The sequence below is a fragment of the Cyanistes caeruleus genome, chromosome 9 (genome assembly GCF_971803275.1).
Source record: "Cyanistes caeruleus chromosome 9, bCyaCae1.hap1.1, whole genome shotgun sequence".
Classification (NCBI taxonomy): Eukaryota; Metazoa; Chordata; class Aves; order Passeriformes; family Paridae; genus Cyanistes; species Cyanistes caeruleus.
The window spans coordinates 4,238,839-4,260,323 of NC_141709.1; the positions used below are offsets into that span (position 1 = coordinate 4,238,839).

General features: G+C 52.5%; 1 protein-coding gene across 2 annotated transcripts in view; it reads left to right on the plus strand.

Annotated features, from left to right (window-relative positions):
• Nucleotides 1–18,064, plus strand: part of ASTN1 (astrotactin 1) — a 51,628-nt gene extending 33,564 nt beyond the window's left edge. The window contains exons 9-23 of one of the 2 annotated variants that reach the window (XM_086842580.1): nt 1,690–1,764; nt 2,239–2,376; nt 2,697–2,847; nt 3,541–3,707; nt 3,882–4,076; nt 4,382–4,509; nt 6,705–6,809; nt 6,973–7,161; nt 9,559–9,827; nt 10,072–10,205; nt 10,574–10,725; nt 11,033–11,168; nt 11,291–11,391; nt 11,863–12,046; nt 16,824–18,064. In XM_086842580.1, coding sequence (XP_086698706.1) covers nt 1,690–1,764; nt 2,239–2,376; nt 2,697–2,847; nt 3,541–3,707; nt 3,882–4,076; nt 4,382–4,509; nt 6,705–6,809; nt 6,973–7,161; nt 9,559–9,827; nt 10,072–10,205; nt 10,574–10,725; nt 11,033–11,168; nt 11,291–11,391; nt 11,863–12,046; nt 16,824–17,058 — 2,359 coding nt within the window. In that variant the 3' untranslated portion in view covers nt 17,059–18,064. The remainder of the gene's footprint in view (nt 1–1,689; nt 1,765–2,238; nt 2,377–2,696; nt 2,848–3,540; nt 3,708–3,881; nt 4,077–4,381; nt 4,510–6,704; nt 6,810–6,972; nt 7,162–9,558; nt 9,828–10,071; nt 10,206–10,573; nt 10,726–11,032; nt 11,169–11,290; nt 11,392–11,862; nt 12,047–16,823) is intronic. The other variant, XM_086842579.1, reaches the window with a different exon arrangement.
• Nucleotides 18,065–21,485: the final 3,421 nt, after the last annotated feature.

Genomic DNA, 21,485 nt, shown 5'->3' on the forward strand with positions numbered 1-21,485 from the left:
ATCTGTAGCTGCCCCATCCCTGGAAGTGTTCAAAGCCAGGCTGGATGGAGCTTGGAGCAACCTGGTCTAGGGGAAGAGGGGTAGAATGAGATGATCTTTAAAGTCCCTTTCAACCCTGGCCATTCTGAGACTGATTACAAGAATTTTAGCCACATTTGGAAGTTGCATCCTGGGTGGACACAACATGGCTTGGGTGCTGATTTCAGTCTCCCAGGTGGGTCCAAATACACTGTCTCTGTGTGTTGACATCCATGGGCTCACAGCTGTGCCACCAGGCAGAGGTCTGGCAGTCCCTGTGCTTCTACAGCACCTGCCCCAGCGCTGAGCTCTGCTGCAAGCCAAGAGCAGCTCTCCACCACCACTTTTCCACTCGAGCTGATGGGGAACAATACCTCGCTTCTCTACAGCCTCTGCCTTTGTTCCCAGCCTGATGTGCTCCTCAGAAGCAAGAATAAAACCCATCTGCAGGAGCACTGGGAGGTGGGGGAGTGAAGCATTCAAGGTGTTGGCGAGACACAAGGAGCACATCTCTTTCTGGATGAAGCTGACCTCATTCGAGGCAATCCGATTGTGGGCTGAGTGTAATCCCCGGCTCCCAGCTGACCGGACAGGAGAGCAGCATTGTGTCCCAGCGAGGGAATGAGAAGACATGCTGTAATCCTGCAGTCAGGATTTTTTTATTATTATTATTATTATTATTATTATTATTATTATTATAATTATTATTATTTTTGTCCTTGCTGAAATAAGTTCAGCTTAGAAATTAAACTGCTTGTGCAGGAGAGATGTAATTGCCTCAAGAGAAAATCCCTGGGCTTGTCACCGGCACCTGACACTCTTGACTCTGAATTGTAGCAGCAGTGTTGTGATGGGATGGGAAATCTCCTCTCCCCAGCTCTGAGCTCTTGCAAAGGGGATTTTGAATTTTAGGGTTTGGGACTGGGGTTTGTGTTGCCTGATTCAAAGCCAGCATGGCTGGGTCTCTTGTCTGTCTCACTCTGCAAGTGATGCTCTGCCAGCAGCGCTGTGCTGCTGGGGGTTCATGTCCCAAAAGTGTCGTGGCCATGGGTGTCCCACTGAAAGGCAACAGCCTCCAAATCTTAGTGGCTCATCACTCATCACCCTGTGCTATCCACGACAGCAGAGATGGAGGGGATGGGGCCACCAGCCTCCAAGCGTCCACCTTGTCTTCCAGCCCACTTTGCAGGGCTCCCCCTTCTGGAACGGTGGAACACAAGGGTAATAAGGCAGGTGGTGAAACTGGGGTCCCAGACTTGCTGTGCTCCCTGGCAAGAACCTCACAGAGAAAGGGTCCAGCTGCAGTTTGGTTTTCTTTGTGAAATTCAATAGCTGTGATGCAAATCCCTACAGGGGACAGGGCAGATAGCACCGAGCATGGAGGGATGTGGGGATGGCTGGAGTGCACCAAAACCCCAAAATAACAGATACAACACACCACTGGCCTATTGGCAGGTTGGGGCTGGGGTAAGAATCTGATGTTGTAGGGACCCCAAAATTAAGATCTCCTATCTGAGGCTAATTTATTGTGTTGTCCTGACTACCCTAGGAGTCATCCTACCCTAGGACCCTTCTGCATGTGAGCTGGGGGCTGAGCAGGGGAAGCATTTTGGGCTGTGAGGAGCAGTGGGGACACAATGCTGATGTGATTCTCCTGGGTTCCTTTTCCAGGCCTTGGCCATACACCATCTTCCAGCGTGGCTTTGACCTGGTGCTGGGTGAGCAGCCCTCTGACAAGATTTTTCGGTAAGTGGTGAAGACAACCTGCTCAGCACATTCTGGGGCTTAAATCCGACTCAGGACATACAGGCATGCAGGTAGCCCAGCTGGCAGGGCTGAGCACAGCTGTCCTGTGCCACCTCCTGGGGACATGCAAGCATGGCTGGGAAGATCCCCCTGCAGCTGTCATGTGGGTGCTGGATACCCAGCAGTCAGCTCCTCCTCTCTGTCTGGTGAGAGTGAGTTTTGGGCTCTGAAGGAGGGTTTCTATGGAAAATTAAAGTGCCTTTTTTAAAAAATTGCTTAAGTTACATGCAATTTTTGGGAATTGTTGGGTGTATTTGGAGGAGCCACCCCACTTCACCCTGCCCACACACCTTAGTTTGGGCTGGCATCCCTGCAGGGTGAGCAGGGAGGCTCAAGGGCCTGAATTTGGGCAAGAGACAACCTTCCAGGCTCAGCGTTTCCCTCTGTGCCAACCTTTGCTGCTCTCCCTGGCAGGTTCACCTACACCCTGGGGGAGGGCATGTGGCTGCCCCTGAGCAAGAGTTTTGTCATCCCACCGGCTGAGCTGGCCATCAACCCCTCAGCCAAGTGCAAGACTGACATGACGGTGATGGAGGATGCAGTGGAGGTCAGGTAGGTGAGACAGCAGGGTGAGGGAGTTCAGGAGGGGTTTCAGCAAGCAGAGGTGGGACCCCCACCCCACGTTTTGCAGGTGGAGATTAGTACAACCATTAACCTGTCCCTCTTTAGTCCTGTGAAGCTGAGCCTTTGGCAGGATTCCTCCTCATCTCAGTGGCTCCTGCATCCTTCTGAAAACTTGGCCACCATCCAGTTCACTGTCAGCCCAAGGAGAGCCTGAGCTCCGGAAAAACCCCCACAGCAGCCACGGTCATGCATGCATCCACAACATCTCATTGGAGCAGTGACACATCTCCTCTTCCCCCTCCTCACAGGGAAGAGCTGATGACCTCATCCTCCTTCGACAGCCTGGAGGTGCTTCTTGACTCCTTCGGCCCCGTTCGTGACTGCTCCCGGGACAACGGGGGCTGCAGCAAGAACTTCCGCTGCATCTCGGACCGCAAGCTGGACTCCACGGGCTGTGTGGTGCGTGTGCTCCAGGGAGCTGCAGATCTCCCTTGGTGTGAGCAGGGAAGGGGAGGACAGAAAGGGAATCCTTCCTCCCTCACTGTCACTTTGGGGTGGATAATTTGAGGTTGATTTTGTAGCAGGAAGATGTTTTTGGGCTGGCATCTCCTCTGTTGCTGCGCATACACACACACACACACATACATGAGGCAGTGAGAGTCCATCTGTGCTCTGTGGGAGGCTCCATATCACTCCTGTGTGTGTCTTGACACCACCACAGCTGCTCTGCCCCAAAACAAGGGGTCTGTGGGACTGGGCTGCACTGCTGCAGTGTCACCAGAGCCAGGCATTGGGGTGAAGAGGCTGTGGGGCAGAAAGTGGGTGTGGAAAGGGCAGCACTGCTTTGCCAGTCTCTGGAGCTGGGTTATTGGAGAGTGGGGTTGATAGCAGCACGTTGCCTTGGTGGGGGATGGCTCGGAGAGCTCCCACCTCAGGGGATACATTCCTGAAGGCTGCAAAGAGGCTTTGGTGCAGGAGGAATATCTGCAGCTGTGGATGGTGCTGCTGCTGCTGTCCTTCCTGCAGCCCCTGAGCACTACTCAGGCTGCAGTTTCCAGTGGAGAGCAATGCTGGAGCCCTGCCCTCCACCTCAGCTCTAGAGACAGATTTCTTCCCAGGGGTTTTCACCTCTTCCTTGCCCCACCCCACCAGTGTCCGACGGGACTGAGCCCCATGAAGGACGGCACAGGCTGCTACGACCGTCACGTCGGCGTGGACTGCTCCGACGGCTTCAATGGGGGCTGCGAGCAGCTGTGCCTGCAGCAGATGGTCCCCCTGCCCGAAGACCCCCTGCTCTACAATATCCTCATGTTCTGTGGGTGAGTGACCCACCACCTCCCTGGCCACAGGGACACCCCCAAAAGTGCTTCCATCCATTGCTGCTGCCACCCTGAGCTCGTGGGGGTGGGATGGAGGGGGTCTCCTCTTTTCCTGTGGCTGTCCCCAGTGTTGAGGGGCTGCAGCTGACAGTGGACCTCGTGCTGGTTTCCCAGGTGCATTGAGGACTACAAGCTGGGCACAGATGGGCGCTCGTGCCAGCTGATCTCGGAGTCGTGCCCTGAGGCCGGGGACTGCGGCGAGCCCCGCGAGCTGCCCATGAACCAGACGCTCTTCGGGGAGATCTTCTACGGCTACAACAACCACTCCAAGGAGGTGGCACCGGGACAGGTGCTCAAAGGGACCTTCAGGTGAGTTGCAGATGTGGGGAGGGGACCCCAGCAGGGTCAGACCTCACCATCCTCTCCAAGAAGAAGGCATGGGGAGGAGCAGACTGCCCAGTCCATCCATGTCTGGCTTCGCTTTGCAGAAGCTGGAGGGGCTAGTGGGGAGGGCACATCTGACTCCATCAAGAGCAGACAGCTTTTTCATCTGTGCCTGAAGGAAAGGAGAAGTACCAGGTGGTTTTTTGGGAGGGGTCACTTGCTGGCAGAGATGATCCCAGTCATTTCTGCTGTCCTCCAACCTTGCTCTTCTCTCTGCAATGAACTTCCAGGCAGAACAACTTTGCCCGGGGCCTGGAGCAGCAGCTGCCGGATGGGCTGGTGGTGGCCACAGTGCCCTTGGAGAACCAGTGCCAGGAGGAGCTCTCTGACCCCACACCTGACCCTGAGTTCCTCACTGGTGAGTGAGTCCAGCTGGATCTGTGTCTCTCACAGTGAGGCAGCTGCCAGCAAGTCTGGCTTCAGCACCTGAACCTCCCACAGGATGTATCTACTGTGGGATGTATCTAGTCTGGCTTTAGCACCTTGCTAAAGGAACCAGCAGCTGAGGCTTGGTTCCTTTTTCCAATAAGAGGAAGGCATCAAAAACAAAGGAAAGGCAAAGGCTGTAAATTAACTGTGGAGTGTAAAAGCTCAAGCATCCATCAAAATCTGGGACATTTGCAAAACGATTTTTCTTGGTTTTTTTTGAAGGCAAAAAAGGTTTTCCAACTACCTTTGAATTCTTTCCTGATGTAATGAAGCATTCAAAACCCAGTGCCACCAAACCAAGATGTTTTGGTTTGCTGTGCCAGAGCATCGTGGGCCATGAGTGATAGGTTATCATGGATTCCTAGACAGCCTTCAAGGATTTGCCTTTTTCCCCAGGTTGCCAGTACTCATAAATAGCCTTTGTTTCCTTGATGTTTGTTGTTGTTGGCTCAAATGGCCCAGACACTGAGCAGCTACTAAGCACAGGATGTGGCTAGTGAGGTCTCACAGGAGACCTTGTGCACTGCCTTTGTCTGACAGAGCTTCCAGGAGGATTTTGGGGAGCACCCATGGACTGTATCCAGGGTCTGGTGGATGCTGGCTGCCCTGACAGGGTGCATGGCAATGAAGGAGTGTGTGCAGGCAGATTCAGCAGGGAGGAGAGTACTGGTGGGTTCTGAGGGGCTGAGATTCCCAAGAGAGCTGGATGGGTGGGTCACTCCAGCTTTCCTGGGGATGCTCAGCCTTGCCTGGAGGTGTTGGAGGACAGCTGCCTCCCAAGGGGGCTCTCCTGCCTGTGACATGGTTACATGGATGTAAGGAGGGCACTGCTTCCACAGCCCCAGCATCACAGCAGTGTCAGTGGGACTGGGACTTCACTGGAAATTATGCTGGGGAGGTAAAAGCCAGTAAATTATCCTATTCATTTCCCACTGCTCTGCTGGCTTTGTGGCTGATTAAGGGAAAGAAAAAAAAAAAGGGGGAAAAAAAGGGAAAAGAAGTAAAGTATTCTCTGCTTGTCAGAAGCTTGGATATCGCTGTGAATACACGAGAGGCAGAGCTGCTGAGTAAGGAAGGGCTCCTGTTTTTGCATAAACACTTTGCAGGGAAGAGCAAGGCTTTGAAGCTGTTGGCAGCAGCCAGCACTGAAGAGAGAGGTGCTGGAAGGCAAAGGATCTTATCCTGTTATACTCTGCCTTCAGGTCTCGTTACAGAGGGGGGGATGCCCACTGTTATCCTCCTGAACTCCTGCTGGGTGCCTGTTAGCAGCAGAGTTTGCCGTGCCGCTGCCGAGCGGAGGCGTGACGCGCTGGCTGTGCGGCGCTGGAGCTGCCAGGGAGGAGGTGGCCTGTCCCAGCATCCTTCTGTGGCACTCCAGGGATGCTCTGGACACCAAATTCAGAGCCGTGAGCACCCTTCAGTTCCCTGGCTCGATGGCCTCTCTATCCCTCTGCTCATGGAAGCTGGGCTGCTGTGTGCCTCGGGTGCCCAGCCCAGGTCTCCATGCATTTCTGGTTTTGTAACTCACAGCTAACAGGCTGAAGAACGGGATGTCTTTGAAGGAGAAGGACAAACCCTGGGTCCTGTTCAGCCCCAGCATTGCCATAGTATCCTGAGGGAACATTAGCATTGACAGGCAAGCGATTTCCCCGTCCATCTGTTTCCCACTCAGCTCTGCCCCAGCCAAAGGGGACCCGGGACCTCTTGGCCGGTCGCACTTGGCGTGACGGTGACTGTTCCCAGGCCTGCAAACAGCTCATTAAAAAGCACAGCTCTCATTAGTGACATAATTAGCACACCTGGGCATGCCTTGGGAGTGGGCACTGGGAAGGAAGCAGGAGGGGATGCAGGAGGAGGCTCATTATCTTCCAGCTCAGAGCCCTGGATGGCAGGATGAAACAAGCCTACATGTATTCCTTCAAAGCCATCATTTTAATTGCTGGGGACCACCAGATCCTCAGTTCTGAATGCCTCCTGGGGGCATGTGGTGTGTACAGAATCCTTTTCCCTGGCTTCTTCCCACCTAGCTGGCTGTGTTGCCCAAGGCATGAAGGGCTGCAGCCATCCCCATGGTGAGGTGTTGCTCAGCAGTGGCATTGAGTCCCTGTGTCCTTTCTCTGGCAGGGATGGTGAACTTCAGTGAGGTGTCTGGGTACCCCCTCCTGCAGCACTGGAAGGTGCAGTCTGTCATGTACCATGTCCGGCTCAACCAGATGACCATCTCCCAGTGTAAGTGTGCAGAGGCAGGGGGAATAAGGGGAGAAAGGATGGCAAGAGGTGGCATAGCCTTCTGCTGGCAGGTGATGGGCTCAAAGGTTGGTTGCCCATCACAAGTGTGTAGGAAGGGCTTGGTGAGCTCTGGGAACTGAGAATCTCCTCCATCTCATCCCAGCCTTCAGCAATGCACTCCACTCTCTGGATGGAGCCACCTCCCGTGGAGATTTTGTGGCGCTGCTGGACCAGTTTGGCAACCACTACATCCAAGAGGCAGTGTACGGCTTCGAGGAGTCCTGCTCCATCTGGTATCCCAACAGGCAGGTCCAGAGGCAGCTCTGGCTGGAGTATGAGGACATCAGCAAAGGTAGGAGCTTATCCTTGGGATGGGTACTCACAGCCAGCCCATGGGAATGGGAAGCAGGGTTTGCTTTTGGATAGCAAGGAAAGTGCCCAGCCTGTGTCAGGACTGCATTCCACGTCACCATCTCCTGCTCTCACACCCTTTGGAGCCAGCTGAAGGATTCCCATGGATTGCAGCAGGCACTGGTCCAGGCCAAAAAGAAAGATCAATACCTAGTGTCCCAGGGAGATGAAAGACAAGTGCAGCAATCCCACCAAGCCATCCCACCTCATTTGAACTTAACTGTTGTCTTTCATCTTATTCTTTCCTTCCTTTTGTCTCTGCCATATCTACTCTATCCCACTTGCATCCTGCAGCCAGACTTTCCTCCCTCCAATGTGCTTCCTTCTCCTGGGCTGCCAGCACTGTGCTTTTAATGCCTGGGAACCAGTTAGGAGCTGGGAGGTTCATCATGGTGCAGAGGGCATCTTGCACTGCTGCATCCCCTGCAGTGCCCTGGCTGCAGTGAGCTGTGGTGGATCCCCAGTGGAAGAGGTGATGGCTGCTTTGAATGGCAGCTTTACAGAAGCTGAGGCAGCCTAACTCCTGTCTGCTGCCATCTGTCCTCAGGACTGTGGCAGCTACGTCTAGTGGAAGGTGTACCTGCCCATGGCAAGAGACTGGAACAAGCTGGTCTTCATTGTCCCTGCCATCCCAAACTATTCTCAGATTCTGTGATTCTATGATCTCTTGTGCTGGCCTCAGCAAAGCTGCAGGCATTTTCCTGCCTGTGCTGGTGGGTTGCAGCATCCAGGCTTGGGCAACAAACAAGAGCCAGCTCCCAAGCCTGGACATGGGGAATGCTGAGCAGAGCTGCTGATTTTTAGATGACCTTGGTGTGCTTCTCCTGCCCAGGAATTTCCTGGTGCAGGCAGTAAGAGCTTGGAGCTCACAGGCACCATAACAGACACATCATTTCCATCATGAAGCTTCCTAATTCTCAGTATTGGCACCAGCCTATGGTGCTGCTCTTGCTATGTCCCAGCCACAGAGATATTTATTATCTCCCAAGGGCTCTTGTGTGGGAAGGGCTTCTTTCAAATCCTGTGTCTGGATCCTGTGGGCTCAGGTCTCCTGGAGCCTGGACTTCTTCACAAGCCCACCTGGAAAAGTACAGACTCGGTGCTGTTTGGCTGTAGGCTGTCTCCAGATGTGGCACCTCTTGATTGCAAGTACTTCTTTTTTTCCTCTGCAATTTCCTCCTCTTTGATTTTTGTGCTTGGAGGCTTTTCAGGTCTGGGAGCCTTTTTCCACCCACAGTATCACATTTAGGTTTCACTCTGGTACCTGCTACTTTCCTTCCTTTGCTTTTTGTTTGCAAACGTCAGGGGCTGGGTATCGATTGAGAAATTGCAAGAGACAAATCATTCCCTGGCTCCTCTGCTTTTCCTCAGTGCCTGCTAAGCTGCAATTCGCAGCCAGCCTAAAGTGATCCATCTCCAGCTTCCTGGGGGAGCAGAGCAACACTTTTGTATCCCAGGTTTTGTTCTAACAGCCTTGTTTTCTTTGCAGGAGTCTCAAGGACCGACTAGTGCTGGTCCATTTCTCCACAAATCCTTGCTATAGGGAGATTTTCCTACTGAGTCATGGATGTGGTCCGTGGTGGCTCCCCATGGCAGCCAGCCCATGCCAGGTCACCACTAACGATGGCCTGAGCCTGCCCTGGGGGTGAGGCTTTGCCTGGTCATCCTTCAGTTTCCTCCAACCCCACTAACCATCTTCAATGGTCCCTTTAGGCCCTTCTTTCTTCTGCATAAATCCAGGGACCTCCTTTGGCAGGGATTTTGTGTGAAAAGCACTGTTTCCCTTCACAGCAAGGCTTGCTGTGGCAGGGTGGTGTTACCCAGGGCACAGCAGCGACGGGCAGATTTTACCTTTTTGACTTCTGTGCAAGGACTGTTCCTCTTGTGCTAAAGTCTTTCCTGCTATGTAGGGCCAGGAGGGCTTTTGCAGGAGAGTGGTTTGGCAGGGGTCTGTGGTGGGGAGTCAGTGTGACCTGGAGATGCCCAGGCAGGTCCTTCAGGAGTCTCCAGCCACATGAAGGAGGGAGGCTCCCTCTCGTGGGGACCTGCTGTAAGGGTGTCCCAGTCCAGGTGTACCAATGGGGCTGGGGAAACCGGGGCACTGGAACATCAGAGGACTTGCAGTCATAGAGGCCAGGCTGGGCTTTGCAGTCCCCATTCCTCCTCTGATGACCAATAAGTATTTCATCCCTACAGAGCAGACAGCTCTTAAGGGTACAGGGGGCTCTTTGGAAGCACTGCCTCTCTCCTGGGCAGAAGGCAGAGCTCTGTCCCCCTTGTAGTCCATTACCAATGGCTTGGAGCCCACCCTGGTGTCACTTTTCTCCCCCTTCTCCAGGCAACTCCCCCTCAGATGAGTCAGAGGAGCGGGAGCAGGACCCCAAGGTGCTGACATTCCCCGAATACATCGCCAGCCTCTCCGAGTCTGGCACCAAGCGCATGGCAGCCGGCGTGCGGATGGAGTGCCAGAGCCGCGGGCGCTGCCCCTCCTCCTGCCCGCTCTGCCACGTCACCTCCAGCCCCGACGTGCCAGCCGAGCCCATCCTGCTGGAGGTCACCAAGGCAGCCCCGCTCTACGAGCTGGTCACCAACAACCAGACGCAGCGGGTGAGGAGCTGGGGGTGATGGAATGGGCAGGACGGGTGGCAGGGCAGCACTGTGGCTGTCTTTGGAGGCAGCTTGCCCACATGGCATCGTGTCCAGCCGTGGCAGCCCTTGCCCATTGGCCAGCCCCGCTCTCCGGGGTGAATGGACCGCGCTGAACCCACCGGGGGATGGATGAACATGGCACAAGTGGTGGTGGGATAGGAGCTCACCTGCCCGGTGCTCAACCCCTTCTCCTCTCTCCCAGCTCCTGCAGGAGGCCACCATGAGCTTGCTGTGGTGCTCGGGCAGCGGGGATGTCATCGAGGACTGGTGCCGTTGTGACTCGAGTGCCTTCGGGGCTGACGGGCTGCCCACCTGTGCACCTCTCCCGCACCCAATGTAGGTGCCCAGCCTGGCTTTCTGGTGTGATGGGTCTGTGAAGAGGTGGTGATGGCCAACAGTGTGGTGGCAGGAGGTGGTGGGGCTGTGTGCCTTTGTGGGACAGGTTTTCAAACTGATGGGTGACCTGGAAGTTGAGAGTACAGAGTTGCAGTGTCTTTTCTAAGTTCAGCTGAGACTGCAGAGGTGGTTGTGGATCCATCCTGGTAAAGCAGCCCTAGGCAATGAGTCCTTTGGACCAAAGTGCCCAGAGCCAGGAGGGGAAAAGGGAGAGGGGGAGTCATTTCTCTCCCGAGGTTGCTGTCTGCTGTGAGTTAATGGCTTTGAATCCCTTTTGTTGTGAGAGTAATGCAAAAAATTTCCCCCAGCCTGCGTCTCTCCACTGTACATGAGCCCAGCAGCACACTGGTGGTACTGGAGTGGGGCCACTCGGAGCCCCCCATTGGGGTGCAGATCGTGGACTACCTCCTCCGTCAAGAGAAGGTCACCGACAGAATGGACCACTCCAAGGTGGAGACAGGTGAGTGGGGACTCCACTGCTTCTCTAGGGAGAGTGGGATGGAGGTGTTAGAAGAGAGCCTCTTTTTCTCTGCCAGGGGATGCTGCAGCAAATCAAATATCCTGTGGAAGAGAGAGCATCCCTTCTCCTGCCACCATGCTGCAGAAAGGGGCAGCTCCGTACCATAGGGATGAGCTTTTCTGGAAAAGCAGTGGGCCCAACTTTACACCAACCTTGGTCCCCCTTGGCAGCAGGCAGTGTGGCAGCAGGCACAGCCCCAGGGACACCTGTGTCATCACCAGTGGCACATCCTCCCCTCTCTCCCTAGAGACGGTGCTGAGCTTTGTGGATGACATCATCTCTGGTGCCAAGTCCCCCTGTGCCATGCCAGCCCAAGTGCCTGACAGACTCTCCTCCACCATCTCCCTCATCATCCGCTGCTTGGAGCCCGACACCACCTACATGTGAGTGCCTTGTGCCTGTGCAGTGCTGCCATCCTGACCGTGGTCATCCTGTTTGATGCTGCCTGTGTTTCCACTTTTTGTATTTCTACTTTTCTGCTTTGTTTATTCCTCTCCTCATCCAGGTTCACGCTCTGGGGAGTTGACAACACAGGAAGACGTTCCAGGTCAAGTGATGTGATGGTCAAGACGCCCTGCCCTGTGGTAGATGATGTGAAAGCTCAAGGTGAGATGGAGGGAGCTGCTGTTCTGTGATGCTTGAGACAAGAGGGAGTTCCCCCTTCCAGCACGTTCCTGTACATGTCTCATGTCCTGGCTGTAATATCTCCTTCACCCCTAGTGGCCCAGGAGCTGCCACACAGTGGGGAGGGCTGAGATGGGGAGGCTGCAGGAGGCACACGTCCTCTCTGAAAACAAAAGTGAATAAATCGTGTTTCACTAACACTTCCTGATGGCTTCACCAATTTCTTTTTTAATTAGACCAAATTGTGGGAAGCTAACCTGGACTGAGTCCAGGGAATTCCATCTAGTCTGTTGCTCCTCTGTTGGGACCTTGTCCTGATACGATGTAAATCATCACTTAGTGGACAAATCTTGGTTCTGGTCCTGGTTTCCCTAGAACTGAGCTTTAGCCCAGGCAGGCTTTATTCATGCCTTTCCTTGCACCCCACTGAAGAGCCCCTGTCCTTCTGCCCAGAAATAGCAGACAAGATCTACAACCTCTTCAATGGCTACACAAGCGGCAAGGAGCAGCAGACAGCCTACAACACTCTGCTGGACCTGGGCTCCCCCAGCCTCCACCGAGTCCTTTACCACTACAACCAGCACTACGAGAGCTTTGGGGAGTTCACCTGGCGCTGTGAAGATGAGCTGGGGCCCAGGTAGGCTCAGGAGCTGAGTTGGCTAAGCAGGCAGGCCTGCACACCAGCAGGCTTGTCCCTCATGGATGGTGGTCACCAGGAAGGCATCTCTTCAGCAAATCTCATGATATGATGACAGATGATAGACCTTAGAGTGTCACAGTGGGGTTTCTGTTTTGCTTGGGTGCTGTGCCTGTGCAAGGACCCTTAACAAAGGACAAGGTGGAAAGTGGTTGGCTGTTTTCAACCCAACATTGTCCCACCCATCAGCCCTATACTGTGTCTAGAGTTTGGCCTAACATGTTCATGCTGTGCAGAGTGGCAGAGGGATGGGATTCTCTTTTCTCCTTCATAGCCGATGCCACAGGCAAAAAGGCAGAAGGTCTTGGAAAAATAATGCACCTTCGAGGGATGGAGATTGGATTCTGCTTTCTGCCTTTTCCTGGGCTTTGGCTTGAGCTGAATGCACCTCTGTGTGCTGAACTCCATCAACTTGTGGTCCCCAGCAGGCAGAGGACTGACTTGAGGTCTGGAATGTTCATTTCCTCACTTTTGATCCACATCTGTGGTTGTGTGGGGGTGACATGAGTGTTTTTGGTGCCCAGGCAGTGCTGCGCTGCCACAGCAGGAGGAGGTTGTCCTGAGCTCTTCCTGTCTAAAATAGTCTCTTTGTGCCTCAGTAAGCACCATGTCTTCTCTTCAGGCTTTTCCATGTCACTGAAGCCCCTCCAACTGCCTGAGAATGTCCCAGGCTTGTGGAGATAGCCAGATGTTCTCTTCTCCCCATGTCCTTCCACATCTGCTTTAGCCTGCATGGTTTCCCAGTAACACAGATATTTCCAGTCAGTTTAGCAGGCTGGGCTGAGTGACTGTGTGGGCTGCAGTGGTGTTTCATAGCATCTGGCCTCCAAAAACCAGAGCTGTGACCTCAACTGGAAATCAGGATTACTTTAAAATGTACATCAACAAGAGCTCCTATGTATGAAATTCATGGCCTTACACCGTGCCCCACACGTCCTCTTGCTGGTCTCACCACTGTCTGTTATCTAGCTTTGCTTCTGCAGGTGATCACTTGTGTACTTTCAGCAGAGGTTAGGAGATTCTCTGTGTACATTCTCTGTCCTCCAAACCCCTGCTAGGCAGTCAGAGAGATTCAGTAAACACCTTGTGTGTACCTTGCACTTAGTGCCTTGGACTTGTCTCCTGGTACAGCTTTGGTGGGAAACTCAGAGGAGGCCCTCCATGCCCTGGAGTGGAGCTGGGGTCTCTTCTCTTTCCTCTTTTCCCATTTATGTCCTAAGAAATGTGAGCTCTTTGAGGCACAGCCTCAAAGCTCAGTAGCAACATTGCAGCACATGGAGTCTTTTTAGGGCAGAGGCTTCCAGCAGCTCTTCTGCCCAGGGTTACCTCATCCCCCGACACTGAGTGGGATCAGCAGGCTTGGACTTGAGTCTCACCTTTGTCTCGATCCCAGCTGTGGTGATGCCGCTCTGTCTCCATTTCCAGATGTGAAGTCCTGCCCCAGTTTGCACAGACCATCTAACCATCTGTTGTGGTGATTTGCATGAGGAGCACATAAAATTCCTTACGTGACAGACTGGAGTCGTCACAGAGCCGCTGCCATCAGTGAGTCTGAGCGCTGCCACTGCTGCTCTGCCCCAGTGAGGAGACCGAGGACCAGCCAGAACATGGGGTGGGAGCTGCCTCCTCCAGCCCCACGAGGCAGAGGTGCATTGCTGTGGAGCAGCCAGAAATGCCACTGAATTACCCAAATGATGCCATTTTCTGTGTGACTCTACGAGCCAGAGGGTTAATTGCACCCTCTGGAAAAGCTGGAGTGCTTAGGATAGGATGACGCAAGTTGCTGATGAAGTGTTTGCAGCTCGCACTCCTTGGAAAGAGGCATTTAGGCAGCTGCAGCGGGTTCTGGTGATGACAAATCTTGGAAAGCAGACCTCCTGTTTGATCGTCTGCGAGGGCGAAGCACCCAGACTGGTGGTGACAGGACAAATCACTTGCAGATGACATTATTTAGCCAGCAGACAGTGTTTGTCTGACTCTTACTGATGCTCTTTTGAAGTCGTGGTTGCAGACCCACTCTACCATGTCCCCCCTCCTCCTCCACACATCCAGGGCAGCTCCCGCTCTGCTCATTTGTGGCACACTCAGCTCCCTTCTTGGCAGTGCTGGCTGCTGGACTGAAGAAGCATAACTTGTTGTGAGTGCACAGATAACTTGTCTGAGGCTATGAAAGCAAGTCACTCCCTCTGGGTCCAAGAAGGGATGCAGAGAACCCTGGTCTTTGCATAAGGAAAGGAAATGCAGAAGAAAAGCAAGCAATAAGTGGAAGTTGGATTTGATGCAAAGCCTAGTGAAGTCTGGTGGTGCCTATGGGCTTTGAGCCAAAATCTATGGGATGATACCAGGCATTCCCTGAGGGTACCTGTAATGCTGGAGGAGGAGAGGCACTCGTGGCACCTTGCTTAGGTGTCAGATGCAGAGACCAAGATAAGTGAGAGCCTGGCTGTTTTCTCATGGCTGGCCAGCTTGGGTGGCTGTCTCCAGAGCCAGCACCATGCTAGCCACCTTTGCCCTTTTGGCATGTCCTGGACGTGAGCTGTGGGGTGGCAGCTGTCATGTGTCTGCAGAGCTGGACAACCTTTCAGCAGCTCCAGATTGGGCCCTTGGAGCTGCAATCACATCCAAGGTTTTCTCTCCAGGAAAGCCAAGGCTGGCTCTGGACTTGGGGTGTATTAATTCCTCTTCAGGCAGCTCTGTCGTGCTGTGCCTGGCCTGGAGGGAGGTGTGGAGAGGCAGTGGATGTTCCTTCATGGTTGGTACACATGTTCTGGAGCTGTCAAACCAGCCCACCCTGCTTATCCTAAGGTAGAATGTCCAGTAAGAATGTGATTTTTCCTTCAGGATCATGATTTGTGACTGCTGCCTGCTCTGGGCTGAGCAGATGCTGAGTTAAAGCTAGTGAGGGGATGTATCTTCTTTTCCCTGACTATTCTAACCCACTAACTGGACTTGTAGCTGTGTAGGAAACTTATCCCAGCTCATCAGACACAAACTTTTGTCTGGGTTTCCAGGCACATGAGATACTTTCAAGATGCTTCATTTGAATCCATTGCCTCCACAGTGGCCAAATTCCCTGGAGGTCACCCAAAGTGTGAGACAAATTTAAAATGAACACAATGTGTTTTATCTGTACAAACTGATTTTCTTGATAAAAACATTAGAAGCACAATTTTAAGAGGACAAATTTGAAGAGAGCACAACTTAGATCGTGTTTGGCCCTGATCCTCTGCACTCTTCCAATATCTCATGCAATACAAGAGGTTGGTAATTTAGCACTTTCTCACTACCAGGACAAGCCTGCACTGAGGCTATGATGCCCTGGGTGTGCTGTATGTCTGTTGCAGAAGATGGGTTCATCCTGGACCTCCTCTGCCTCTGTCACCTGACTTTCTCTCAAGGCTTTCTTGGCTGGGTTGTGGATCTTTACAAGCTGCTGCTGCTGCTTGCCCCTCCTTGTCTTGTTTTCCACAACTGGAAGATGCAAAATGCACATGCAAAGAGCCAGGGAGCTCTGCCACATCCCTCTCAAGAGTTTTTGGATGTGTTTGATGTATGCCCCAGTATATCCCTTCTGGTTTGCATGGTGTCCTGTAGGACACTTTTCCTAAGCTGTTACTAAATACTGAGTCATGTAGTGGGAGTGTTTTTCACTTTACTTATGTCTTGTGATATGCACTGTACTTATGTCTTGTGATATTGTGTGGATCATAATTTTTATGTCACCTTCAACCTTCCATACAGGCCCTCAGAAGCCAGACATGACATTCTGGTTTAGATTTTTTTGTTTGTTTTTTAAATATCCCTGCTCCTCAGTGGTATCTTGGCACACTTCTCCTGATACTGTGCATTTCTGGCACTGTTGAGGATGTCCCATTCCTGGAAATGTTCAAGGCCAGGCTGGGACTTGGAGCAGCCTGCTCAAGTGGAAGGTGTCCCTGTCATGGGACAGAGGAGTGGAACAAAATGATCTTTAATGTCCCTTCCAACCAAACCATTCTGTGACTCTATGATTCCTACACCAAGGCGTGAATGACTAGCACAGTTCCTGAATATGCAGCACGTAGACTTAGTGGAGAGGACACACATGGCAACACTGTTCTGGGCTGGCCATATATGTCATGCCTGACACTTCTTAGCATTTTTCCCTTCTGCCTGCAGTGCTCTTGGCTCCTGGTCTCCCATCCTGTTGTATTTGGGTCCAGTAGCTGCAACAGTGACAGGTGGTGCCACTTGAGTCCTTGGTGATGTCCACCCCAAGGGGTGCTGGGGGTTTCACAGCTGCACTTGTGACTGTCTCCTTCATAAACTCTCAGCAAACCTGGCCTTGTTGTGTGAGTGATACAGGGTGGAAGAAGAAGACAGGACAGGGAAGTGTGAGTTCCAAGACCAGCAGGTGCCTGGTGACATGGGCATCTCTGCCCCAGGTAGGGGTGGTTCTCACATGGATTTAGCTTGCAATGCTGCCTTGGGGATGGTGTGTCCCCACAGCCCCGCCATCCCTCCTTGTCCTGGCAGCATCAGGCTCCACACAGCTGCTCTTGCATTATCTCTTCTCCCTCAAGGAGCTCCCATGGTGTCCTTAACTGTCTTTACTTTTCTCTCCTCATACATTCCTCCCGCCCTTCCCGCCATCCTCTCCGTGGTGTCTCCATCACTCCCGCCATCACTCGCTGTCCATCGCCCCCCTGGCATCTCCCCTTGCCCGCCCTCGCTGCAGGAAGGCTGGCCTCATCCTCTCTCAGCTGGGGGACCTCAGCAGCTGGTGCAATGGCCTCCTGCAGGAGCCCAAGATCACCCTGCAGCGCTCATCCCTCAAGTACCTTGCCTGCCGCTACAGCGAGATCAAGCCCTATGGGCTCGACTGGTCGGAGCTCAGCCGGGACCTCAGGAAGACGTGCGAGGAGCAGACGCTGAGTGTCCTTTACAATGACTATGGTGACAAGGACTACTGAGGGTTCTGGGCACCTGCTCTCAGGCTGGCCTTCCCATGGGCTTTTCTGAGGGTTTTACACATGGACCCATGGAGGGGGAGGGTGTCACTGATGTTTCTGGAGGCAAGAATTTGGACTGGGGAGCAAAACCGGCTGCTCTGTGCGGGACTGACTCAGTATTAATTTCTTCTTCAACTTGGCCAAAAGCCTTTCTAGTTAGAAGTCTTGTGGGACCCAGTTTTCTTGGTTTTGTTTTATTCATTTTGCCAAGAGGTTCCTCAGCATTGGTGGAGAAGGCAGACTGGGAGGGCACAGCCCTCTTCTCCTGCCCCATCCCTGCCCTGGCTGTGGGGACTGTCTTCAGAGGCGGGGGACACCAGTCATGGGAGAAACATGGTGACACAGCCAGGATGGGAGAGCAGGTGTTGCAGGCGAAACGGAGGCAGGGCATGCAGGTCAGGTTGAGATGCTTACGGTTATGGCTGAGCTGATCAGCCACTGGGTGGCCAGCAGGGTTGGGATGGGGCTTTTTGCAGTTGTAAAGCATGAGGTCTGGGTGAGACCCGGGTGAGCAGTGGTGCCGTTAATGGGCAGAGCTGGCGTGGTGTCATTAGCTGGGGCAAAGAGGCAGGGGCATTATGACCCCAGCTCCTCAGGTTCTTCTGCCATGGTCAAAACCCACACATGCTCCAAGATGCAGAGTCCTCCAGAACAAAAGCAGCTTGGCCTCAGGGCCAATGGTCAGCTGGACATCGTGAGCTTTCTTCTTGAGGGACCACATTCCTAGGAAGCCAACTGTAAAATCCTTCCTACTACCTTTATTTATTTATTTTTTACCCACCATAACAAACTTAGAAGGAACATCAAGCTGCTGCTGAGGAGAGCCCAGCTAGAGAGCAGCAGCCAGGTGGCACAGACAAGATGTTCTGCACCAGACACTTGTAGCTGTGGTACAACCCAGGCTCTGTGTGGTGAGGGGAGAGGGATGCAAGGTACCCCAATGCCATGGTGCAGGATGGTCCTGAAGGTTCTAGTCCCAGAGAGGGCATGGAGGACAGGCTTCTGGGGGTGTTACTTGCCCATGTTCAGGCTCACATCTGCCTCTTCCTCTGGTAACTTTTTTTTCTTTCAAAGCCAGAGAGCTGGGGTTGTACTGGGACACTGGGTTTGGTTCGGAGCAAACGAGTCTCCAAATCACTGTCACTGCTGATGATGTTTGAGGCAGAAAACAGGTTCCTTTTAGCTTCAGCTTCCTGCCTGGTTTGCAGAGGAGGCAGCTCTGAACTTGCCAGCTGCACACCTTTGATCTGGACAAGACCGGAGCCCTACAGTGGGATTTTTACCATGCCTCCAGAGAGAAATTTCCTTTTCATTTTTTTCAGTCTTGGCAGGAACAGTCTTCAGCCTGTCTCATACCATTTTCTGCCTCATTCCTCCTCCTACCTGCCAAGGACATGGCTTGAATATTTGTGTGGTGCTGAGAGGGAGGGGGCTGTGCTCTGCACCCCGTCACTGCCGACAGCCCTGCATCACTGTATTTTCTCAACAGCAGTTCAGTATCTTCCTTCAGGACCACAGTTCTTTGCTCTTTCCTTCTCATGGGCAGACATCTCTCCAGGGGCAGCTGACCTGGACTGGGGAGCTGCTGGGAGCAGCCACCAGCAGTCAGCATGGCCTGGGCATCCCCATGTCATTGCTGTAGTGAGGGTATCTAGCAGGGGCCATCAGACAAAGGTTTGCTCTGTGCAAGAAAAAAGTCTCCTGGATCTTTTTAGCTTTTTCTCATGTGTTTGTCCCTGTATTTTGATGTGCCTGATGCTGCCAAGGGCTTAGGGCTCAGAGTGAGACCAGTGCCACCTCCATGCACAGGTATATATGGGCAGGTGATCTGTACTGAGTCATCAATCCTTTTCCTTTCAGCAAGACTCTTGGCCACTTCTGTTTATCCTTTTGCTTATCCCAGCTGATGCTGAGACAACTTTTAACTTCCAGCTGGGCAGCCATCCAGCCATGGGCAAAGGGCACCACTGCTCAAGCCTCAAAGGGATGTTTGAATGAAGGCTGCTCTGGCCCAGACACCAGTTGGTTTCTCGCCAAGTAATACCGTGTACATGGCCTTTATGTGAAATGCAGACTGTTTTCTTTTGGGTAGCAGACTCCTCTCTTTTATTACTTACTAGGTGCAGCAGCAAGGACAGGAGCAGTGCTGTCAGCCAGCCACTCACTGTGATGCTGCCAGGAAAACCTTGGGCACACCATGCATTCACACCTGTCTAGGTTACTTTTTCATCTGGCCCCAAGATTTACACTGAGGCTCTGCAGATATTTCTGTTCTGCTTCTGTGCTGACACTTCAAAGCCCTTGCACGGGCAACCAAAGCCCTGCAGCATCATCACCCAGCTGGGCTGGACTGTGCTCCCCAAGTCCTGGCTTCTCCATGGGCTGGGCTTTGGAGAGTGAGGGGAATCCCACCCCTCCAAAGTCCTTTGGCAGCACCCTTGCACAGCTGGATGGGGCTCAGCATCCTCAGCCTGTGACAGACTGTGCAGGCTGCTGGCAGGACTGTGCTCTGCTGATTTGCCTGCCATGGTGTCCCTGCAGCTGCTGTGCTGGCAGGGCCTGCCAACGTGGCACACCATTTTCATGGTGACCCTGGCTTTGTGAGGGCTCCCTTCTTGGCTTCCTCACTCTCGATTTGCAAGTCAGAACCTTGCCCAAGCTTGGATTTTCTTGCCCAAGTCTCTCAGCTACCACACAAGTCCATGTCAGACAAATGCCAGCAGCCACCACGGAGGACCAGACCAATCCCCCATGGGGCCTGCACCTTGGCCGTAGACCTGGCCTTGGTGAAAAGTCTTGTGTGGGGCTTGCTCACCCAAAATAGGTGTCCCCTGGTCTAGTGGAAGCAGCAGGGTTGGTACCAGAAGATCATTAAGGTCCCTTCCAACCTAAACCATTCTATGTCTCTGTGATTCCCTGCAGAGCTGACACCATCCACATCTGTTGCAGGGTCTACACAATATTTTCTCTCTTGGACTCCCGATTCTTCCCAAGCTGCCAGCAACATGAAAACTGGACAAGAACTGTTTTCCAACCATTTGTGCAACCCCCTTGCCCTTTCTTTTTGTTTTATTTCTGAATTAACGAGCAATCATTCACCTGAGATGAACCTCTGGGTCGTTAACTTTTCTTTGCTGCGTCTGTACCCCTGTAATAGCATTACTACCTTTTCCTTGTCGTGGAGTTATTTAACATATAAAGACAGTTTGGTCCTTTTCTTTACAAAGATGGCTACAATTCATGTTCCTTGATGTTCTATTAAAACTCTAATGTGACGTTTTACTACTGTAGATTGAAAGTAGGGTGCTTTAGGGTGAGACAGCCATGTGGCAAGAAATACAAAACCCTTCTGGATTACTTAAAAAAAAAATAAAATAAAAAAGGTTTTAAACAACAGCAACAAAAAATCATTGTAACACTATGTAAAACTCCAGATGATAATTTAACCGACTATTAAACGGAGCTGTTAGTAATCTCTGGCTCTGGCAAACTGGAGTGTTTGTTTATGGTTTTGGTCCAGTTGATGTCATCTTTGGTTGCAGATAAAACACTCCCAGCCTTTGAACTCGGGTGAGTCTTCACACAAGTTTAGCATTAGCCTGTCTGCCCAATGGGTTAGCCAAGTCCCAAACCACTCAGCACACGCAGATGAAGCCGTGTCCTGCGCCTCGTCTTGCCCACCTGCTCTGCAGGACGTGGAAAGGTAAAGATGTCTCCAGTCACCTTTGGGGGAAAAACTTGCATTTTTACACATCCTCGGCAAGGGTCTCTCAGTTCTTGATTTGCAAGCCTCCACTGGCTGGGAACTTGGAAGCAGACTCCAAAAAGGCTTCTTTTAGCCATTTTTTTAGTATATAAGGTGGATGGGATGGTGCTGTCTGGTGGTCAAGCACCCCTGGAGAATGTCCTGGTCCATCTGGTAGACTTTTGACGGAGGACTAGCAGCAACATGAGTATTAATATCCCACAAAGAATGTGAAAACCAGTGCCTGAACAGAGGTGAGATCTGCAAAAGATGCCAAAAGCCACTTAAGAGTGCTGTGCTGTGTCTAATGGTCAGGCCATCAGGATTTACAAGGGCAGGTCCCTTGGCCAGCGTGTATTGCCACCTGCCCTGCCAGATGGGTGGAAGACCCAGGGGGAGCCTGGGCAGGCAGACAGGCAGACAGACAGGACACTTGGGAGGATGCAAGAGGGATTTTGGGGCTATAGCACATGAATCCATAGGAAACCAGACTTCATCAAGTCTCATGGAACAACTTGATTTTTTTTTTCTTTTCTCGGTGCTAAATTGCAGGAAAAAGAGCTAAAAATATACCAAATACTTTCCTTCTGCTGTTTTCCATGCAGTTAACCACCATCTCATTGCACAATAAGCTGTGGCTATG